The 24,902-nt window shown below is 35.3% G+C and overlaps 1 protein-coding gene across 7 annotated transcripts in view; it reads left to right on the top strand.

Moving 5' to 3' along the window:
* The window catches only part of LOC105220869 (protein still life, isoforms C/SIF type 2), a 297,627-nt gene that overhangs the window by 77,885 nt on the left and 194,840 nt on the right, over nt 1–24,902 (top strand). For all 7 annotated transcript variants that reach the window (XM_011197409.3, XM_029046004.2, XM_029046005.2 and 4 more), the window contains exons 2-4: nt 99–244; nt 1,620–1,899; nt 9,326–9,457. In XM_011197409.3, the coding sequence (XP_011195711.1) occupies nt 99–244; nt 1,620–1,899; nt 9,326–9,457 (558 nt within the window). The remainder of the gene's footprint in view (nt 1–98; nt 245–1,619; nt 1,900–9,325; nt 9,458–24,902) is intronic.

Here is a 24,902-nt window from a genome sequence, read left to right as displayed (position 1 = left end):
CTCTGTAAAACAACCATCAATTAGTCTTCGAAATTCTCCCTTCATAATTACTTTTTGACTTTTGAATTAATTTTTCATCTATTTTTTCTCCTTCACAGATATCTGATGATGATCGAATGAGCTTAACTACAGCCGTATCTGATGAAGATGATGGCGAAAGTGTCATGGCGTCACCATATAAAGCAAAGGCAACTGGAACTGCTGCTTCCTCATTCAATTGTACTGGCGCTGTACGCAAAGCTGGGTGAGTTACAATTGAAAATTCATTAATTTGTTAAATTAAAAATACCAATAGCCTCTTCGCACAGGCGTTAATTGATTAGTTAACCAGCCTTTGCTCGATTAAAGCGCTAATTCATATCGATTTACTATCCAAAGAAAAATTAACACATTACATTAATTTTTAATCAATTACAAATCGAGATTGTTGTCCACCTAATTATAACCATATAACCTTTTCTCACTAATTTATCAATAAACCGACCTATGCTCGATTAAGCGCTGTTTTACACCGATTTACCGTCCAAAGAAAAAATTTATTTTACTACTTTAATTTTTAATCGAATACAAATCGAGTTGAAAATGCAGTGCCACTCTGCAGGTTGTTGTTTGCGCTATAAATTTAACTTTGTTTATTGATAAAATAGCAATTAGCTAATGATACTTACCAACTTCTTATGAACAACACTACAGATCGATCGTTAATTGAGTAACGGGCTGTGCGAAAGACAAAAATTGGTTTCTCAATTAGAATTTTAATGTAACAAATTAAATTGACTGCACAAAAAGGCTATAATAATAGGAGCTAATTGATCAATTAACCGGCCTCTGCTCGATTATGAAATGCAACTCTGCGACAGGGACCATATATGGAATTATATAAACGTTCTTTGTCTGCGATTTGGTTACAAGACGCCAGATGTCGCTGCAAAAAATAGTAATCAGCTGATGAAACTTACCAACTTCTTACAAAGCAAAAACAAAAATTTATAACAGCTGGTCGGTTATTGAGTAGCCGGCAGTGTGAAGGGGCAAAAACTGATTTCTCAATCAGAATTTTAATTGATCAATTAATTTGGGCGTGTGAAAAGGCTATTGGCAACTTCTTATGAAAAGCAAAAACAAAAATGTATGACACCTGATCGCTAATTGAGTAATTGGCTGTGTGAAAGGCAAAAACGGAGTATCGTCTTACTAAAACTTGTACTAAATTCTCTGTGGGTCTTTGCTAAATTTAGTGTTTTAATAGGAGTTTCAAAACCACATTCATAATGGTGGCATAGAAAAAATTAGTAATAAATAAAATTAGACTTATTTGGTTTTCAGAAAATTCATATATTAAAACATCAAAAAACCTAGCGGAAAGTTTTTTTTTAAATAGCTTACTTTTCCTTAACAAGACAACCACTAACAATAAATATGATCCAAAGTGATTTATATATATAAAAATATTATTTTACAAAATTGTATATATAAATAATACGAAACCTATAAGCTCCTAAATGTATGCTAAATTTTTTGAAATAATATCAAAATTATAAACATTTGCAATTTATAATTTCGCTATCTTTAAACTAAACTAAATAATTTTTAAATTTAAAATTTCTTGCAAATTTCAGTTTCTTATCGGTGAAAAAATGGCTTTTACGCAAAAAGCATCAAATCGAATTGGCACGCAAACGTGGCTGGAAAGGCTATTGGGTATGCCTCAAAGGCACCACACTACTCTTCTATCCATGCGATTCACGTGAGGGACGTAGCGTCGAAGCGGCACCAAAGCATTTAATTATTGTTGATGGTGCGATTATGCAACCAATACCGGAGCATCCCAAACGTGATTATATATTCTGTTTGAGTACAGCATTCGGTGATGCGTATCTATTCCAGGCGCCATGTCAGGTGAGTGCATTTCAAAAAGGGAATATATGTATATCCACATAATATCTATACATATATTCATAGAAGTGTATATTTGTGTTTATCTATGGCAAGTCAGCAAGTCTACAACTGTTCAACTATTGCTAACCAATGCATCAGACACGCGTTGAGCAGTATTATCCATTAGAGATATTGCTTTCACTATCACTATTAACGATGGCTTCGCTATCTAGCTAGCTAAATCAGTCATATTATATTACATATGTATCGCTTTTATGTATTAAAGCTGGTTGGAACATATGTATATATTTACATAAAATTTAAAGTAGATTAAGTCAGTCAGTCGCAAGTTTCCCCGTCTGATGTTTAATGGAGTACGTTAAAGTCTAAATTTGAATGATATTTGTTATACGAAAGTAAGCGATACAGCGTGTATTATCTGTTGCCTAGAAATGCTATTATTTCGTAATCTTTTCATTTGAAATATTTATGTATAAATTACAACGAAAATTAGCCAGAAAACGTTGCCTACATTTGGGATCAATATCATATTTTAGCTAAGTCGCACTCAACACATATATTTTTGGTAGAATATTTGTAAATCAATGTCAACAGTAAGAAATGTACTCTTTCTAAAGTCAGCAAAAAAAAAACGTTGCCTACATTCAGGATCATCAACATATTTTAGCCAAGTCACACTCCTTATATATATTTTTTGATGGAATATTTATAAAACAATATTAACAATAAAAAACGAACGTTTTCTAACATAAGGATATAGCTTTTGGAGACCCATCAGCCTAAAATATTAGAATCCTGTCTTTAAGCTCTCTTTTTTTGAATTTTTTTAACATTTTTTTATTTTTTTTTTAATCTGTGCCTTGAGTGCGAGTTATGAAAAAATAACGGACAATTTTTTTCTACCCAAAACTCTACAAAAAAATAAAATTATATAAAAAAAAATCCAAATTCTCTCGGCCAAGCGCCACAAGTGCACACTCGCTGAAATCTCGCGCTCCATTCCCATTCATAGTACCATTTAATATGAATATCTCTATTGCTTGCGCCAATATTTGACAGCATTTTAGTTTCGCAGTCACGAGCGGCACGTACTTGCCTAACTGCCTTATGACCCTGCGAACAAGTACTCGCACCTACGAGCGAACACAAGTGAGAAACTCGAAATCTCTACATTCCATTCCATTCCCAGCAAAATAGTGAAATCATCACATGACTTGAATTAAATTTCCATTACAGATTTGTGCACGAATAAAACTGAATTGAAATAAAATTAAATAGAAAATAGAAAATAGAAAGGAAAGTAGAAAATATTTCATAACAGCACAGCAGCGAGTGCTTGCAGCGGCGAAATCGAAAAAATTCAAGCTAAATTTGAGCGCTTTCAGCGACATTTATGCACAACAGCGCATTCAAATCTGGTACGTGCATTTTTTAGTATTTGCCAATATTTGTGATTTTCTCCATTTACGGATGAAACGAGAAAGTTATACACACGCACACACACAGCTGTGGCTACATGCACCTACACACACACACATACTTGGTTTAAGTAAATATAAACATATCGGCATTTTCATATGCATATCGCTATCGGCTACGCTGCTTAGAGGCGTAAGTGAGCTGTAATATGGTATATATCTGTGTGTCTAGGTATACATATGAAAATTTATTTATTGACAATTTTATTTGCATTTAAGCTGTCGCAGAGCGAAGTGTGTTTTATTAGAAATGCTGGATATATTCTAAAATATGTATTAATTTATATAATAAATTTATGCGAAATTCTAAATCATTGCTTTAGGCTTACGTCTATATATTGAAATTTCATATTTTTTTAAATTTCTGTTCATTTCTTAAAGAAATAAAATCTGTCTAAAGTGAAAATATCACCATCAAAAATCGATTGACTGCATCGAAATATTGTTAAGAGAAAATTTAAATAAATAAATAAACAAGTAAGGAAGGGCTAAGTTCGGATGTAACCGAACATTTTATACTCTCGCAATTTATTGATGAAATTTTATTAATATAACACACAATTTGACTCACATATTCGGCATATATATGATATAAAGTCCATTGAATGTTTGAAAACCCTAATATTAAGTATATGGGAGATAGGTGAAGTTATGACCAGATTTCACGTATTTTAGGCACGGATACATATTATTAGAAGAAACACATTCCCTCAGAATTTCTTCAAAATATCTGAGATACTTACCTATATTTTCGGTAAAAAATTTGTTAAAAGTACTGAGGCCTTCATATTCGATATATAGGGTCTTGAAAACTTATGGACCGATTTGAACGATTTTGAGAAGTGCGGTGCCACACTATAAATGCAGTATTTGAGCAAAGTTCTGTTCCGATATCTACACTAGTACTAACTTTATATATTGTAAAGTGAACTATTCAGACCGACTTCAAAGTTCTGGTATATGGGAAGTAGGCGTGGTTGTGAACCGATTTGAACTATTTTTACAACATATAATTTGGAAGCTAGGAAGATATTATGAACCAAATTTCATTGAAATTGGTCGAGTAGTTTGGGTGATATGGTTTTTGACTCATAAGTGGGCGGAACCACGCCCATTTAAAATTTTGTATGCGATTTTGAGTGCAGCTCTTCTGTACCATCTTTATAATGAATTTTAAGGCTTCTGTTGGTTTTCCTTACTGAATTAAAGCATTTTTAGTAGATTTCAACATAGCCTTTGTAAGGGAGGTTATAATTCGCTTTCCTCCATTTTTGGACTGTATAAAGAAATGCCTGGAAAAAACGACTGTAGAGAGTTTGGTTGATATGGCTTTAGTAGTTTACGGGATATGTACAAAAATCTTAATAGGGGCGTGGTCACGTCCACTTTTAGAAAAAAAATTACAAACAAATATGGCCCTTCCTATAACGATCCGTTGTATAAAATTTCACTTCCATACCTTAATTTATGGATTAGTTATAGCTCTTTATAGGTTTTCGGTTATCGCCATTTTGTGGGCGTGCCAGTGATCCGAGTTCGCCCATCTTCGAACTTAACCTTCTTATTGTGCCAAGAAACACGTGTACCAAGCTTCAGAGGGGCGGACAGACGACGGACGGACAGACAGACATCCGGATTTGAACTTTACTCCTCATATATATCGTATATCTAAGTCGTTTAGTTTTAGGACTTACAAACAACGGTTATGTGAAGAAAACTATTAAAACTATTTTTTTGAGAAAAGTTGCCACCTATTCAAGATTTAAATACATTTTATTCAATAAAATATTTGATAAATGACAACAGAAATGGAAGTTGTTTAAAAAAATGTACCAGTTATTTTCTAGTAAATTTGTAATAAATTTTGACTGGCATCTGTCAGATTCATGTACATTCTCAGTTGAGATGAAGAAAGAAATTGTCACAGCTTTAATCGAGGGGTTTTATATTCAAACCAGTTCGGAAAAGAAAGCGATTCAATCTGTGAATTACGTGGATTTTAGTTGAAACACTTTTTCTCAAAATATAATTTTCAAAAACCTAAAAAAATGCCCAGTTTACCGAATTTCTTATATCTATATAGTATTTAACAAAATACACTAGCTACTTTGCTTCTTGAATGAGCCAAAAAATCCATAGTTAGAACAAGTATTCCTCAAAAAGTATTCCGCAGAGCTGGTTCGTTGTTTTGACCCTAACTTTTTAAGAAGATTCGCTGTCGAAACTTATCTTTATCAACTTTTCAAAGGCTATAAAAAAATTATAACAAATACTTCTTAGATTATTTTTCCTCTCAGTAGGCAATAATGTTGACTTTCTCTTTCAAAAATGACCTTATTATCGGCATAGATCAAATTAAGGAATATTTCAGTCGAGAAATTCAATTCGGACGGGAAAGGAGACAGCATTGATAGATGTTTTACAATATTTCCATATTTCCTAAAGAATATGTTACCTTGAACCCTCAAGAGACCGATAATTTCTGAAAAAAATTTACAGATGAATCCGGTTTAATCCGACTTAAGGTTTCTGCCATATATATTTATTTTCGTTTTTAGTCTTTATAAAAATCCCCGAACCATACTATTGGTAAAATGATAAAATGTAACAAAAGCTACTGGATAGTAACATTTTATAGTTATAGAGTTCTTTCGAACTCATATACCATTTTCGACAAAAAATCAGAACATTCAAGAAAGCTCCTATATTCTATGCTCTTTTGGATCTCTAAAGTTCCAGATCAGTTTGATTCATTATTAAACTTGTCTGATATAATTTCCATTTTCTGATGCATTGAATTGATAGATCTTTATTTAAAATCTGAAAAATATGGCTCATATCACTTTCTACATTTCCTGATAATAGAGTTTGAAAATTAGCGAATTCGGATAACAACCGCGCCCATTACTCATATAAGTAAATTGGATATTTCATATAATTCTTTCTAATACTGCATTGGAGATTTGGCTATGCTCATTTAAAAATTACCGATATTAGGCTATAACTTTTCATGGCACAAGACATCAAACTTGAAGAACTCGGTACCAATGGATATTTTTTCCGAAAGTACAGGTAAATTTCTCTGAAATTCAGAGCGAATATTATTTTTCTAGTAATGGGTCTCTGTGCCAAAAATGGGTGGTGGGCTTTACACCGTAGATATCGGCTAATTTGTGAGATAGCTTAATATAGTCTGAATGTAGCCCTTCCTTCCTTGTTTTATTTATAATATTGTTCAATATTTTCTCCAATAACCAATTTGCAATAGGCCAGCAATCTCCACAACAACATTCCCCACCAACTGGGCATAGTTTCTCCAAAATGTAAACTACCTTCTCCACTACATGAGCATGCAAATCACTTGCGGCCATAAAAGTAAGTCACGTTAAATTACCAAAAATAACCACAACAGCAATGAAAGAGGCAAATTTTGGGGGGAAAAAACTACTCCAAAGTCTTAAGCATGCAGTGGAGCGCACAATGGAAACGCCCCGGGCACAATGCACATGAATTTTGGACAACTTAAAAGCATGGCTACAAGCCAGCCGCACCCACATGCACACAGAAATGCATGGACACAAGCAGATTAAATGCAACGAGTAGGCGAACTCATTGCAGCGTCGGTTTGTGGGCCCATTTTTTTTTTTGTCTTTTCCATTGAGTCTCCTTTCTCTATGGTTGTATATGAAGTGCGTGCAGCAAGGACATTTTAGAGCCTCTTAATAATGCACCGTTGCACCAAAGCAGCAGCGCTGCGAGCACGCGATTGTAAGCAAGGATAAGTTTAGATGAGCTCCAGTGTATGTATCTGAGTGTGGGTGTGTTGACTGTCTGTAGGCGATGGCCATAGTCATAATTAATGCTTACTGCGCGAGCTGTGTGAAAAGCTCGCTTTAAACTCTCCAACACACACGCACACATGCAGGAAAGTGTGTGTGGAATTATTAGTGTGCCGACGAGCATCTAATTGTGGCTTAGACACACACACACACACACACGCACTTTAGCCACATTTGATAACGCAGCTTGGTCCACCGCTAGCGCACGAGGCCGGCTGCCTGGCCGTGTTTATGATTTCTAAGGCGTTGCCATTGCTTTGGTAAGGTCATTTTTCAAATGCGTGCAAAATTAAGTGCCCAGTCGCCAACCACGACTCACTTTAAAATGCACTGCGCCTTCGCAATTGCAATGCCAAATAAACACATACGACTCTGTGTCTGTGTGTGTTTTGCTGTGTAAATATCCTGCAACCATGTGCGCATGTATTGCAATGAAAGCGCATAAAATTGAACTAACAAAACCGAAAATGACCGCGAGCAATGAACTTCTATGCAATACGTTGCTCCACCCTCCTCGCCTTTCTTACCTGCTTCTGCTGCTGCTGCTGCTGCTGCTATGCTATAACGGCGGTTTTTTGTCTTTTCTGCCGCCGACAGCTATTCGCACAGCGCAAACAACTTTTCTATTCATTGCCTTGACATATGTGCGCTGATTTATACAGCTCCAGCTGCTTTTAAGTATATTCCATGAACATGCGAGGGGCATACACATATGCATGTTCTTTGTTATTGTAGTTACTAACCTCGGGCTTATTGCTGCATTTCAATGCTTTAAAGTTGTAGTTGAAGTGGAAAAATCAAAAACATTCAAAATCGATGCTTTTAATTGGACTGTATAACCTCAAAGCATAATAAAGTCAAGAGTCTCAAGTCTGGAACTCTATCCGTTGTGTTCACCAACACTGTTACTGCTGTGAGTCCTCTCTCGTTGCTGGAAGAGAAACTGTTGCCCACGCTTACAATATTCAATAAGATAGTGACTGCAGATGCTCTATCATTCGATTAACTGGAATCAAATGCATCCCTGCGATTTTAAAATTCATTGTTAATCGCTTATACTCAACCCACAAGGGTTTAGTCAAAAACGTCTCAAAAACGCCTTTGACTAATGAGACTCAAAAATGTAGTTTGCTCTAACCCACAAGAGAACATGCGTTTTTGTCTCGTCCTGTTCGGTGTGGGGCTATGGGTTTTTGTCGTATCAGACAAAAAATACGTCTTAACTAATCCGTTGTGGGTTAAGCCTTAGGATTCTCAAGTTTGACAACCTCTTGGTTTAGCATTAAAAAAGAAAGGTTCTGACAACAAATTAAATGCACTGAAGTATAAGTTTCACAAGTTCCTTTCCACAATATTCGTCCATGAGCCTCTACAACTCTGAAAAGAGTTGAGAAAATCGCGCTACATTGTGACCAGTTGCTACTTAAGCTTTTCTATGTTAGACTGAAGACTCCCGACACGAAAACAATGTCATTGAAAATTCGTTGTACTCCATGACACCAAAAACGATACAATCTGTTTCTTGCCCAGATGCCTTGGTAAAATCACTTCTCCTGTGATTAGTGTTTCTTGACAGACTGAAATTCTTATCTTAATCTATATCTTAAGAGTTTAGCTTTGGACACTCATTATTAACTCAACCATCTTAACGAACATGCCAATGCCTTAATAGCTGTCGACTAACACGAGTCAACTATTATACATAAAGGGCTTTTGGGCTTAAACAAATCATTTAGATATCGTAAATAGACCTCTAGGTATGAGATCTTATCCACGTTCAATATCTTTGATTTCTCTAGACCATTTAAGAACACCTTTGGGCTTTCCGATTGATCCTAAGCACTGTCAGATTTTGGGTTTCTAGAGTTTTGGTTTAGAGTGAGACCTTCTAAACAATTTTTTTTTCTATCTTTAGGACTGCTTTGTACATAAAGAGTGTTAGCATGGTTCTCAAATTCATAATTCTCTTTTCGGGCAGGTATACTAAAGACCAGAGTTTTTCTAAAAGGAAATTTTGTTAAACGATGATTTTACCAACAAAAAAAAAGTATTTAAAACTTTCTTTCAATTAATATTTATTAAATAAAATATAATTTTTTTCAATTTCAGGTTGAATTAGAAAACTGGGTTAACAGTATTCACAGCGCCTGTGCTGCGGCATTTGCCAGACACCGTGGCAAAACTGGAACTTTACATTTACTACAAGAAGAGATTTTCCGCTTGGAGAAAGCCATCGAATCGGTAAGTCGATATATTTAAATTTTATACTATAAAGTTGAAGAAAATATTAAAATTGTCTCAGGAAAAAAAAAGAAACTCGTTTGTACATACTTACAGCCCTATTCTGTGCACTTGACAAAATAACAAAAAAGTTTAAAACTTTTTCAGATTTTTATCAAGTAAGAACTTTTTTGGAATTCTGTGACAATTTTGATAAAATAAAAAGCTTCAGTACGCATAGCTTTTCCCCACACGTGTGGGAAACAAAATAATGTAAACAGAAACAGCTGATTCTCTCCAGTTATATACGAATTGAATTGAAAAATTTATTCGAATTATTTTACAACGTAAGTTTTCACATGCATTTCAATATTTGTTGCAAAATAGTTAATAATTTAACTTCAATTTCACAATAAATCCATTGCTTTTGGTCTGGACTTTTCTTAGGGTGCGCAAATATTCCATGCTCCGAAGCTGGCACTATTTTTCATGCAAAAGGCCGTTATTTGGATGAGTGTTTGTTTTAGCCGAGCCTTCTTCAGTGTGGCTTCGTTGATAAGTTTGGTTTATGATTGACCAAAGAGTTATCAGCCTATCTATCCGATTCTGATGTCGAGATATCGACTGAAGCCTTTCAGACCTGATGCAAAGTATTTAGTTTGGTTTCACAACTCCATTTTTACTCTATATAGATGACAGGGTTATACCTAACCAAACAGGGAGTGAAGCGCGTAAATAAAGTTGATTGTTAATCAAATGGTGGAGCCTATATATTCACTTTTCCATCCCAGATCTGTCCTTTATAATATATTTAAAACTGTTTGGAATGCAATTTTGATTTAGTTGGTTGTTATGTTTAGCTTCAGAAAAGTTCCTTGGGGACTACGTAATCTAAACTTTGTAATCTAAACTGTTTGCTAAGCTGTAATCGCATGCAATATATAGAAAACAATTTCGTCAATGTTACCCTCATTATCCTCATTTTTTTTTTATACAAAAAACGGAAAAGTAAACTTCTTAATATATTATAAAAACGGCTCAATAACGCGAGCCATCCACATGTTCATATTTTTCCTCTTTATATAAAACTAATGACAAAAGTAAAATATCTCCATTGCAACAAATTCACTTTCACAACTATCCACAGCGAGATATTTTATTTGTCAAGAGCATTTTACTTCTTAACAACTTATAAAGAAAAGAGCTTTTTATTTTAGACACAGAATAAGAAATGCTTGATAAATTTAAATTTTTTACAAATTAGAAATTTGTTGAATTTGTAAAGTGCACAGAATAGGGCTGTTATTCAAATTTTTCGAAATGAATATTTTATGAAATTCAATATTTTAAAGTGGTTAGGGGTAGTCAGAGAACCGAATTCAGTAGTTTTTTGCTATTAAATCATGTAATTTTAGAAAAGTAATAATATGTCATTATTACACAATGTTTTGACTTGAAGTCAAGAAATTTTGAAAAAAAAAATTATAATTTCCAAAGTTATAGCTATTTGTGTTAACCGAGTTCCAAAAAAGGTCCTTGCGATGACAATAATAAGTCCTTGGAGATTCGTCTAAAATCAATTGGATTATAAAATTTTTTCTTTTTTTATATATAGATAATCCTGGGCAGAATCGAAGATTTTTTTATATTAACAAAATGGTGGCCTCAGAAATTTTTTTTCTAGATTTTCGGGTAAAAATCTACAGTTAATTGCTCTTTAAGAAACGAAATTTTTGAAAAAAAAAAAGAAAACAACAAAGCTTTGATCCGCCCCAGCATTATTATGTATTCTAAAAGCTGTATAAATTTCATTAAAATCTACAGAGCGATTTTCGAGTTACAGTTGTCACGAGCCCAAAAAACATAGTTTTGAGGAAAACGCATTGAAAGTTCCACACTAGCGTGTTGGAGTGCTCGACCGCTCTTTGTTATTTGCCGAATAACTCGAAAACTAATTATCGGATCAACTTGAAATTTTCAGAGAACATTTTTAATATAATACACTTAATGAAAATGCAAGAAACAAAAAAATGATTTTATAAAAATCCTGACTACTGCTAACCCCTTAATACTTGAACGTAATTTCTGTGTATATAATATACTTCCAATATTTCTACGTTTTTGTTTTCTTTGAGATGAACTAAGCTCATTACTCTGCAACTTTTCAAGATCATTTTGAGGTCCCGAAAATAAGATATGAGAAGGCTTCTGACAATAATAATATATCTCAACGTGATAGATGACTTTCTATTGCTTTCCTAATATGTTGCAAAATGGCAATATCAGACACTTTATTCGTCTTAACCTTAACATTGCTGAAGACATAGGGTGGTCTGTTAGATCGACATTGTAAATGAAATAAAATTTGAAGCCTTTTCCACACCTCAAACGATCCGTCACATAACAAACAAATTTGATACTTGTCTGAAACCTCTAGAAAAGGTAGATGCCGTAGAAGAAGTTTGAGAAATTTAAAGACATCTATTTTATTATATATATGAAAAGCAAGCTTGGTGATTTTTGAAGCATGTTAGCGCGTTTGAAGTACAATTCTCTTCTGACACACTTAAAATATATTTCAAATCTTTAGAATCACTATGCCACTACTACAAAAACCCCGAAGTGCATTTTATGCTGCAGATTTCTGCAAAATTATATGGTCCAAATTAATGCCGTTATGCTGCTGTCGCCATGTCATCATCATACTGCAGTTAAATGCACGAGAAACTCGCCGGTTGTAGCTACATTAGTTAATACGCGGACCAGCAGCTCCACACACACACACACATACATACACATTGAAGTCCGTAATCAAAAGTTGGAAAATTAAAATGAAGGAGTTAAAGTGAGAGAGAGCGCGCACATAAAATGTCAAAAAATCGCAAAACATAAAACCAACGAATTTGCAAAGCTTAATACAGTTATATTCACTCTCTACCTCTCTCTCTCTCACTATCTGTCTGTTTCTCTTATTAAAACAGTTATCTTTTGCAAGCTGCAATGAATGTGTGCAGCACTTGCTGACAGCTCCTTGCTCGTTTGGGGTAATAACATGCACAGCTGTGACGCAATTTATGAGCGTCATTTGCTGTCCACAAACGTTCATGAACTTGCTTTAATCAGCAGTTAGACGAAGAAAAAACAAAAAAAAAAACCAACAACAATCATATAAAATGTTACAACAACCAAGCAGCTGTGTTTTAAGACAGCTTAGACTCACGAGCGGCAGCTTGTACTTGTTAGCGGCAAGCACTTAAAAGCCAAGCGTAACATTGCTTTTTACTGTTATTTGCAGAGTACAATTGGTCAAATAATTGCCATGAACACTAGCACACATACAACCCTGCGTTGCTGCCTCAATTTGTTCCAAGTCCTCATCATTTACATATTGTATTTGATTGCCCAATGTGATTTTGTGATTTGTGCCCTTCCTACGCTCCGGCATTCCTCCAATTTCGCCACAAAATATGCTACAAATTATTCCCTTGCCTTGTTTGTTGCCTAAAATCGTATTTTAAAATTACTAAAGGGACCTCTATTTATAGCTGGGGTTTGCCGCTCAGCGGCGTTTTGGCTGACCGAAACGGCAACGTAAATTTTCTAACAAGAAAACAAATCACAAATTGCAATTACAAAGCTACACACACACGCATAGACGGGAGCAGAACGCACACAAATTGGCACATAAACAAAAGACTGACGCCTCACCTCCTTCCAGTGCGTTTCAACTACAGCTACAACTCCATGTGCCGTCATGTGGTCACATGATATAACAATAACATGGACATTCACTCATATATGTTGTTGTTGCTTTTGTTGTATGCTGCTGATATTGTCCTTCTGTCGTCACAGCACAACTGTCAATGTAAGATTTATATGCTTGTATGTGAGTCTTTGCTAAACCATTGGTCCTCAAGTGACCCAATCAGTTGAGTTGCTCACATCAACTCTGTCGTTCACATGAATATTTGCCATACCAAGATTTATCGTCCATAAATGCCAAATGTGCGTTGTTTGTGTAGTGTGTAGAAACTTATGACGCATGGAATTAGGCGACTAGTTGTGAAGTAGTTACTGAGTAAGTATTAACTCAGTTCCATCCACGCAGCAAGCCAGTAAAGATTTCTCGGAAGAATATTTAAATTTTTATCCTTTACCTGAACCTTTAGGATCATATATATGAACTTCAACATTCCCGGATCGCCCCTTACTATTGAATGACTTTAGCTGCTTGAAGATATATAAAGATAACATGTAGGAGATAACTAAGTCTGCTAATTCAAACTTATTTTATTTATAATAAATTTTAGAGATTTAGAACTCAAACTCTCCTTGAATACTTTAAATTACTGAAAATGAAAACAGCTCTCAGTTATTGTCTTCTAAATTATAAAAAGTCTTCTAAAATCATTTCAAAAGTTTCGACAAAACACATACTCTTCAAGCCTATCATTATATTCAAACTTTAAAAGATTAAAAAGAGTCTTGAATCAAATCCCGTGGCCCCAAACCCTGAAATATCATTCCTAGAAGATACTACTTAGATACACACATAGTACTTTGATAAAACGCACTTAAATTTTTGTTATTAGGTCTACAACTTTGCTTCCACCGTTTTCCAATAGATGTCTCTAGGGTCCAGCACTGGTCGATTTAATCGATTTAATTTGAGCCGAATTCTCGACATTTGCGGGAAATTTTGCTTCTCTTTTTTAATTCCAAGAAAAGTGCGGCTGAGGCTCATCGCCATTTGTAACATCATTCTTTAGACATGTATTTGCCGGATCGTTTCAAGAAAAGGTCAAACCATCAGGACCATCAAGTTTGAATTTCTTCTCTTCCGCAAATGTGACATATCCCCACTCCTTTTCTAGTGCATATACTTTAGAGCAAACGCCGACCTCTTTTCTTTATGGAACTGGACAAACTTGGACGCTCGATCGTTTTTTTCCATTTATCCTTCAACTTTTATCACGCATACTCAGTTTTTTAGATAATCTCTTACCAACATCTCAAATAGTTTTATGTGAACATCAGTCTTTTAGCGGATTTAAAACGGGTCTGCTCCCACTACATAGATCCCAACTGTTGTGCAAAAGTTAGTAACCTGAAAACTTCCACAAAATATTTCTTATGCAGATGAATGTTTTTTTGTTCACCGTCTCTCTCTATATTACTTTTTGTCACTCTTCAATGTGCCCTGTTAAATTCATGTGCTATCAACGATTTCGAAGTGATCTTTTTTGAGCGGCTTGATCGATGATCCCAGCACTATTTGGACAACTGCAATGGATTGAGTTAACTTAAACAAATAAATCAATTATTTGGATTTCTAATGGAAATGCAACCCATGAACAAAGTTTTAACATAAATCAATTACAATCGGCCGAACCCCAGCAACAGGGTTGCCTTTGAATTCATATTGGAAAAATTCCAATAACCATTATGCTATCCAACTAACTTTTGGTACCTCAAAAGAGCGAACTTTCTACAGCAACCACCTCTAACGAGCGCAAAACTTTCGTAAACCACTAACCGTTGTCACTCAAACGGCCAGCGCTTTATTGGACCAATCAGTTGCAAAATCCAAACTCCAAAGCTACAAACTAAGAGCAAACTAGTGGTCATGTGAAGCAAAACTATCAGAGTTCGACGCTCATTCCACATGTGGCATTTATGACTTTGTGCAATATTTATGCTCGAAACCAGAAAAAATATCCATTTGTTTTCAATTTTATGCTAAGCCCATCGCCCAACGCCAATTCAACTACCAGCCACCTCAATCAGCACACTTCAGGGACACTCTTTTATTTCTTTAATTTTTTTCTTTTTTGCGAATTTTTTGCACTTTATTTTCATTTGCATTCCCTATTACTTCTCCTTCTTCTTTTTCCAAGCGAACTTCGTAAAGTTGATTTGCGTATTTATTTTTTATTTTTGTTGTCCTTCCCTGTACTATTTCCATTTGTGCTCGTCGTTCTATTACGCATTCATGACAATAGCGTGTGAAAACGCCGCCGGTGGTATGAAAAATTAAAACTTCCGGTGCATATGTGAATTGATTATTTACATAGTTGCTGCTGCCAGAAGCCAGGCGCCGCTGTGGTGTCACTTTTTCAACTTTCCCTTTGTTTTTCGCTTCGCATTTGCATTTTGGCACTCGTAAATTTGTCAATTCATATGTGGCTACTGGAGGTTTCGGTAAGCCAATTCTAAATTTCGGTTGGAAATAAAATTAAAGGAGATATGTTTAAATAAAATCGCGTTACTGTTCCGTTATACCTTTGATTCAATTTACCGTAAATGATTGAAACCTGAAAAATTTGCTGAAAAAAACAGAGGTCGTAGAAGAGCACCTCTTAAATCATGTTTTCTATTTAAGTGAGATGGGGATAATCTAAAATGTGTACCTATCGAGCTTAGAGATATTTCAACAAAAAGATACATTTCTCTGGAATAGGGGTACCATATGTAAATTTAATAAAATAAAGTAAATTTGTGTACGAATCTTTACTGCTATGTTTTTCCCCCACAAATCAAATAATATTATATAATATCGCATAACTTTTAGGTTCAGCGGGGTTGCCACCTTAAACAATTATATAAATTCACAAAAAAAAAGTTCTCTATAGGGTTGCATTTTTCATAAATTGGTTCATATTAGGTTGTCAAATATCTCCTTTCCGCTTTTTTGCCCTTTATTCAATGTGTTGTAAAAAGTATTACAGGGATCGGATTTAGTTCAAATATGCGACGTTTCGTTCGATAATCTGTTTCCATCTAGACAGCAACTTCATAATACCACCCTCGTAGAAGCCCCCTCCTTATTTGCGAAGAACACGGACAGCCACTTTTCACAAGCCTCTTTTGAGTTCAACTTTACACCACCAAAGGCGTTCGCCATGGACAGGAACAGCTGGTAATCATTTGGCGCTATGTCCGGGCTATATGGTGGATGCGATAAAACCTCCCATCCGAGCTCCCGTAGCTTCTGACGAGTCATCAACGAAGTGTGTGGTCTGGCGTTGTCCTGGTGGAACACTACATCCTTCCCGTTCGCCAATTCTGGATGCTTCTGGTCGATTCCCAGCTTTAAGCGGTCCAATAGTTCGCAGTAGATGGCCATATGGGAGCAGCTCATGGTGGATGATTCCCTTCCAATCCCACCAAACACTCAGCAAAACTTTCCTGGCCGTCAATCCCGGTTTGGCTACTGTTTGAGGCGATTCACTGGCCTTCGACCACGACCGTTTTGGCTTGATATTGTCGTATGTTATCCATTTTTCGTCGCCAGTCACCAACCGCTTCAAAACTGGGTCGAGTTCGTTCGGTTTCGCAGGCGTTGACTTGGTCCAGAAGGTTTTTTTGCATCAAATCATGCGGCACCGAAACATCAAGCTTTTTTGTGTAGCCAGCCTTCTGCAGATGGTTTAAAATGGTTTGGTGACTAACTCCCATCTCCTGGGCGTCACGAGATGCCACATGCCGGTCTAACTCGATGTTTTCCATGATTTAATCGGTATTCGTCGTCACAGGTCTTCCGCCGTCTAGCTTATCCATGGTGTCGTTTTCACCCGCTCTGAATCGTCGAAACGATTCCTCCGCAGTTCGAAGAGATAGAGTACCATCCCCCAAAACACCATTAATCTCACGGAACGTTTCCGTTAGCGGGTTTGCCTTTAACGAAGGAAAACTTTAAAATAGCGCGAATTTCGGCGTTAGTGAACTCCATGTTTACATGTCTATAACTGTTGAGCGCAATATCCAAACTAATCATGCATAGCATCGTTTTGTAGGTTATGTCAAGACCTTTCAAAGATGTATAGTATTGCCAGATGCGAGCTCTGTAGCGCTTTACGCATAGCCGCGAAATTCAAAAGTCCAAAAGGCGGAACGGAGATATTTGACAACCTAATATATCAAAAAAATATTTGTGGCGCAGGGTTGCCACCTCATTTCAATAAATTATTTTTTTTTGAAGTGAGGAAAAAAATATTGCTAAATAAAAATATGTACATACAAAAAAACAGCAGAAATTTTTTTTATAATAAATTCAAATACATGGTTGCCAACCTAGTCTGATGATTTTTATTTTTTTTTTTAACTTTTTTTTTTATATTGTCTATCCTTAATAGTGATAAAAACTAAGAAAAAAAGCCAAATTTGAGGTTAAAAATTATTACAAAACAGTGGTAACCCTGCTCATGCTTATGTAAATGTTTAACAACTGAATTTATTATCCATTATATCATAAGCAAATATCTTGAAATCTTAAGTATTCTTAAAAGAATTTGCATATTGTTATGCATGATTTATGGAAAATTTTTAAATTCGAAGAAAAAGAAATTAATAGGAAATAGAAATACTCAGCAGCAGCCATACATACTTCACTTACCACAATTACGTAAAAATTCGCAGAAAATTTTTAACTGAAGAAAACTTCACTTTTACTGTTAGGTTTTTTTTCTCATTTTTAACTGCTAACAACCGCCATCAACGCATTCAACTGCTGTCAACATACATTCACATAGTATATGTCTATAATTCTATGCTCACATTTAATACACAACAATTCACTGTTTACCTCCGCCTCGCCAACCCACATATATACCCCTAGATACGCATGTGGGGCCATTACAGTCGTTTGTCATATATTCACTGTGATTCGCAACTCCCTGTTGGCTCACTTGCCACAGTTGCGTTTTAATATGACACTCGACCCATATTTCATTGCTAACAATACATGACGACTATAAACGCACAAATTACTTACGGATACAAGTGTGCAGAAGTGTATGATTACGATGGCAAATGTTGTGTGCGTATTTACATAAACATACTCACACATATACATATAGTTATATTTGTATGTGTGTATATGTATCTGGTTATAAAATATATGTGGGTTTGTACTATAATGTTAACAAAAGCGGCGAGAGAGTTTGGTTTGAGTAGTATATGGGGGCTGAGATGTTCCTCAACCGATTTCACTCATTTTCACCACCAAGCTACACTATATCGAAAGCTATATGCTCACTTAATTTTTCTAAGTTATCTCAAATATTAACCGATTTATTAGCTATTAAGCCCATCGTATTTTTGAAAACCCTATAATTAGTTATATGGGAGCTAGGGGAAGTTATGACCCGATTTTAACCATTTCTGGTAATTTCTGAATTAAATTCAGATATCTGAGAGATTTAACGATATCTTCGGTGAAAAATTACCCTAAGGCACTGAGTTCTGCATATTCGATATCCGGGGCATTGAAAAGTTATAATCCGATTTCGACAATTTTTTCACAAGTTATGCCACAGATCATAAACAGTATTTTTTTATTATTATTCCGCTATCTTCATTGGTTCCTAATCTATATATTAAAAGTGAACTAATCAGATGAAAGTCAAAATTGAGTTATATGGGAAGTAGTCGTGGTTGTCAACCGATTTCATCCATTTTCCACACGTGTCATCAGAGTGTCAAGAAAATGCTATATAGCGAATTTCAATGAAATCTGTCGAGTAGTTCCTGAGATATGGTTTTTGACCCATAAGTGGGCGGTGCCAGACCCATTTTCCATTTTGTGAAAAAATCTGAGTGCAGTTTCCCTCTTCCATTTCTTCTGTAAAATTTAGTGGGTCTGCTGTTTTTCGTTAGTGAGTTAACCCACTTTTAGTAATTTTCAACATAACCTTTGTATGGGAGGTGGGTGTGGTTATTATCCGATTTCAACTATTTTCATGGTGTGTAGTGGGGTACGTAAGGGAACCGATTGCAGTTTAAAGTTTGGTTTATTTAGCCTTATTGGTTTGCGAGATGTATACAAACAACCTAGGTGAAAATAATATTTAAATTAATTTTAAATTAAATGGCAACCCTTTTAATATCAAAAGATCGTCTATTCATATTAAAAGCCATTATTTTTCATAACTTTCAAAGTTATCAAATTTTTTAAGTATTTTTATATAAATATATTTTTAAAAGGTGGCAACCCTGGTGAATATTTCTAGCTTACCGTAACAAAAATTTAATAAAATAGTGTTTAGGAATGTTTTTATAAAAAAATATTATTTTTAAAACTGCTTATAGTTATAAACAGTCACTACTGACAAGTGACAACTGACAGCTGACAATTGAAATTCATGAGTTTTAATCAGATTTTTTTTTTTTATATTTTTTTTTAAAAATGCACTTGAACTCACAATCAATCTTTTCTTCAAAGAATTGCCTTACGTTAGCGGAATTATTACATACTACTTATAACGGTATTTATGTACATATAATTGTACTCGTATGTGGTATGCATGTATATCTGTCAATATTTTATTATTCAGCAAAAAAGCAGTCGCAATAAAAATTGTAGCACTCTAATGAGACATTTAAATATGCAGTACCATTATAATTCAGTAGTTATATAAAAAAAAATAAGTCCACTTAAGCCAGATTTCATATATATATATTATAATAATTTAAAATTCTTGAAAATGTGAAAAAACCAACTCTGACACACACACGCATACATAAACTGCCAGCTTACAAACAACTACATAGTATATCCTTTAACATGATTGTGTCCATCTCCAGTGATTTGTAAGCATAAAAATGAATTCCATCAAAGGCCACACACACAAATACAAACACATTTCGACATAACGGTACATATTTAATCTGCTTGCGCCTAGTAAATAACGAAAATTCGAACATATGCTTTGCGCAAATTCATACACTTCCTTTGCGATTACAACAACAAAACCCAAAGCAAAATCACTCTATTCTTCATCACTTAACTGCTTCCGTTGGCAGCACTTGAAGCGTTTGTTATTGTTGTTGCTGCTTTTGCTATCTTTTATTGCTGTTGTTGTTGTTGTTTTTGATTACTCATCCGCCTTGTGTCAAGGCGTCCATTTCCTCATTTCATTTCATTTCATTGCGAATTGTATGCGCCGCTAGCGTTGTCCACGTCATTGGCCGCCATAACAACAACAACACACACATGCTTTTATATATGTGTATGTATGTGTGTGTGTCAGATACTCATCGCACATCTCTTATGCGACTATCCTGCCACTGAACGAACTATCAAAATTCAATTTGTGTTTCCATTGTAAGACTGACTATTCGCAACAACAAAAAAAAAGCCAGAAATCGCTGGTACAACAGCCTGCTGCTAGTGCGTTGGACTTCGCTGTGGCACGGTGGCGCAGCGCCTGTGTGTATGCTATGTGTATGTGTTTATTGCCGCATTCCCTTACCATAGTCATTTCACAGAGTTATAGTCGTGTTCTAGAGTTGTTGGCCATTCGCATTGGCAGCGGGCGAACACATAACAAGTGCCCGACATGCCGTTAGCTCAGTAAGTTCAATGAATTTCAAGCTTTACTCTCTCACACCCACACATACATACATACATTGGTAGAAAAATGTGCGCGCAAGCTTTCCATCAGCTTCATATATGTTTGTATGTATTTATGTCCGCGCACTCATCGCCCGCCTAATGACTGCATGACATTTGCGCTTTTCACTTTAGCGCTTTAATTCCGATTTTAATTGTTTTAAACATTAAATGTTGTGGGTATTCTTTTTATTTTTGTATCCAATATGGGCAGCTGGTATCGCAGTTTATGCGCAGCAGAAAGCTTATTCCACTTTAATGGACATTAAAAATTCATAACAACACTTTTATGGGCTCGTCACTATTGCTATTTTATCGAGTCTCAAATAGTGCGTTACTAAATGATTCGACTCGCTAGTTGACTCCCATTTGAAATAACAGTTACCAGTACTTCTTCAGTATCAAGTACTTCTAACAAGGCCTATTTTCCTAACCGGCACCAATGTTCATCCTTTCCTTTCAACATCAATAATCATATTCTTCCCAGAACTTCGTTGGGGCGAATCGAACTGATTCTGCATGCCAACACCATACTTTATATGCTCAGAAATTACTCGGACAGCCACTTTTCACACGCCTCTTTTGAGTCCAACTTTACTCCACCAAGGGCGTTCGCCATAAACAGGAACAGGTGGTAATCACTTGGCGCTATTTCCGGGCTATATGGTGGATGCAATAAAACCTCCCATCCGAGTTCCTGTAGCTTCTGACGAGTCAACAACGAAGTGTGTGGTCTGGCGTTGTCCTGGTAGAGCACTGCACCCGCTTCTGGTCGATCGCCTGCTTCAAGCGCTCCAGTTATTCGCAGTAGATGGTAGAAATAAGCGTCTGGCCATATGGGAGCAGCTCATAGTGGCTGATTCCCTACCAAACCCACCAAACACATACCAAAACCATCCTGATCCCGGCTTGACCACTGTTTGGAACGACGTACCGGCCTTCGACCATTTGCCCTTGATATTGTCGTATTTGATAGATTTTTCGTCGCCAGTCACCATCCGCTTCAAAAATTGGTCGAGTTCGTTCCGTTTCAGCAGCATATCGCAGGCGTTGATTCGGTCCAGAAGGTTTTTTATAGACGAAAATCATGCGGCACCCAAACACCATGCTTTTTTGTGTATCCAGCAGATAGTTTGGTGACTAAATCCCATCTCCTGGGCTCGATGTCACGAGATGCCACATGCCGGTTGAACTCGATGTTTTCGATCGATATTCGTTGATGGATCTGAAATCTAACTTCAAAACTAAAGACTACATACCAGATCAGTCACGAGATCGGACGCCAGACTTATTTCCTAAGTTATCGGGAAAGGCATCTACAGTTGGTTGTGGGTTATAAAGTATCGCCTCTAGTAAAAATATTAAAGCAGCATGATATTTGGAAAATTAAAGTATTAGAATATGCACGAAATATTTTTTTTTTATCGCACATATTGGTCGCTTCGAATATTGTGTATGGAGTAAGTCCTAAGCATTGCCCCAAAAATTCATTTCAAATTGAAATTACCAAATAAGATTCCATTCTTCATACACGTTCTCTGTTCAATAGACGATTCGATCTTTTCGATTCAGTAAAATATAAATTCGACTCTTGAATAATTCGCATGAATTCGTTGAAACCGAAGATAGATTAAGGGGCTCTACGGAAACGACTTCTGCTCGATTCACTATAATCCGCTACTCTTATCTATAATCGCTTTGGCAAGTATGAATTGCTACTGGCTGCACTACAACCAGAATTTCATTCGAGCCGATTCTCAAAATTATTGTTTGTATATTTATAAAACTTCATTTTGTAGAAAAAAAACGAGGAATAAAATTTAGTTTATTTTTTTCCCAACAAAAAAGAGAGATTTAGCTTTACTTTTTTTCGAATTCGAATCGTTTAAATAATCGATATTTTCTTTTGCACTTTAAAATTTCTTACTTATTCAATTATTTTTTCCTTAAATTGTTTTATGATTTTTTATTTGTTTTGACTCGAGTCGATTCTAAAATTGACTAAATCATCTAGAAATCTTCACATTAAGGACTATATGTTGGATAAAATCGAAAAACCATTAAACGAAAATTTCGGAAATGATTTCTTATCGATTACTGATAAGAGTTAGAAAAAAATTAGGAGTCAAAATTAGATATTTTTAATTTTTTTTTACACGAAAAGGCCTTTTTCTTTTCCATCTTTAGTTTTTGTTCCGATTCAAATCGATTAATAATCGATTTTTTAACTGCACTCTCTAACTCATTTCACTTGATTTTGCTTCTAGTGTTTTTTAAATATTTCTACAATTGAAAATATTTTTTTTTTCACTTTTTCTTAAATAACTGTAATTGGTACTCATTTCCTTATGTCCTCAATAATATTTGAAAACAAAAGAAATTTTTAGGTTATATAACAACTTTGTTAACTCAAACGTCAATGTCAAAAAGTGAAGCAGAAAAACAAAGAAAAAAAACCAAAATTCGAATATTATTTTATTATTTTTCTTTTTTTAGAGAAACTTTGCAGTTTCCTTTATGCTTTCGCCAAGATTATGCCCACAAACTAATTAGTAGAAAAATGCATTTCTTCGCCACAATTGGCGTTGGCGAATGCAAAATGATGCAATCAAACTTCAAGCACGTATTATTAGTTTCCAAAGCAATCGAAATGTAAAAGCGTAATTAAAAAAGCAAAGTCAAAGAAAAACGAAGAAAAAATAACAGAAGTTAAGAAAGCAGCAAAGCAACTATTACAACTAATAAAATAATAAAACGCAGACACGAAGAATGGACAAAAAAAATTAAATAGAACTCAGTCAAGGCATTACAATGAGCGCTACGTGGAACTATTTTTCCTTTTCCTCCGCCACCACCCCCGCGAGGGGTTGTGTGTATGCAAGTGTTCTGCGGAAAAAGTTAGACGCTGTAAACTTCATTTGCGTTCGTTCGAAATCGTTCGAATTTGGAGGCGCTGTTGCTGCTGCTGCTGCCGAAAAGCGCTAACGGTATGCAACTGCAGTGACGCGTACTCTTTTTTTTCGGGAATTTCTTGTTCTATTTTCATTTCGCATTTGTTTTGTTTTTGTTAGCAAATTTCTTTCGGGTTTCATTGGCTTCGCGACTTCCTTTCGAGTGGTAATTAAAAATTTCGTGCATGCCACAGCTTTGGCAGAAAGTTCGCCAACGTCAGAAAAAATTTAAAAAAAATCAATAAAAAAATTGCAAAAAAATTACAAAAGAAAAAACAAAAATACCGTGAAATCACAAACAAAGCCATAGAAAGCATAGCGACGAAAGATTGTGGAGAACACAGCAGTAACAACAGCAACATGCAATGTGGAAAGTCAGTGGCTAATTAAAGCATTTTACGCTTATTTTGCGCTTTGTGGCGACATTCAACCAGTTGCAGCAGCAAACAACAACAATAACTACTACAACAACAACATGAACGCTATAAAAATTGCAAAACAAACTAGTAAATACTAGTTCAAATGAACAACAACAATTCGGCGACTGCAATACATACAAAGTAACCAAAAGAAACTAGTAGCCGCACAACAATAACAACAACCACACATAGATTGTTTGTACTTGTTTTTTTTTTTCTCCGCAATAGCGGGAATATTAAAAAATCCCGCAATTTTTCGAAAGTTATGAAACTCAATGAGCGAGCGAGCGAGCCGACATAGTTCATGACCACACAATTTTTCCGCTGCCAAAAACAACAACAGCAATAAACTATCGGCCGACTGGGTAAACTTTCGCGACAGCAACTTTATTTGAAACAACAACAACAAAATAGAGTTTTTTTTCAATAGCTTACCGTTATTTCACTGCTTCTGCTATGGAGCGCATCTCCACAACTTACAAAAACAAAAAAAAAAAACAATTATAACGGTACACTACAATTGGCACAATGCTGGTAATGAAATTTGAAAATAAACGTTCGCCCATAAGTTCGACCGAGAGAGTCTTTAATGAATTCATTGCGCAATATAAATGAATATTAAACGTTTATGCATTTAAATTAAATTGAAAAGTTTTGTGGATTTTTTGTATTTAATGCAGAATAGTAATTAGTGGTAATTATCT

This window comes from Zeugodacus cucurbitae, chromosome 4 (genome assembly GCF_028554725.1).
Source record: "Zeugodacus cucurbitae isolate PBARC_wt_2022May chromosome 4, idZeuCucr1.2, whole genome shotgun sequence".
Taxonomy (NCBI): domain Eukaryota; kingdom Metazoa; phylum Arthropoda; class Insecta; order Diptera; family Tephritidae; genus Zeugodacus; species Zeugodacus cucurbitae.
This window is presented reverse-complemented; position numbering and strand designations above follow the sequence as displayed.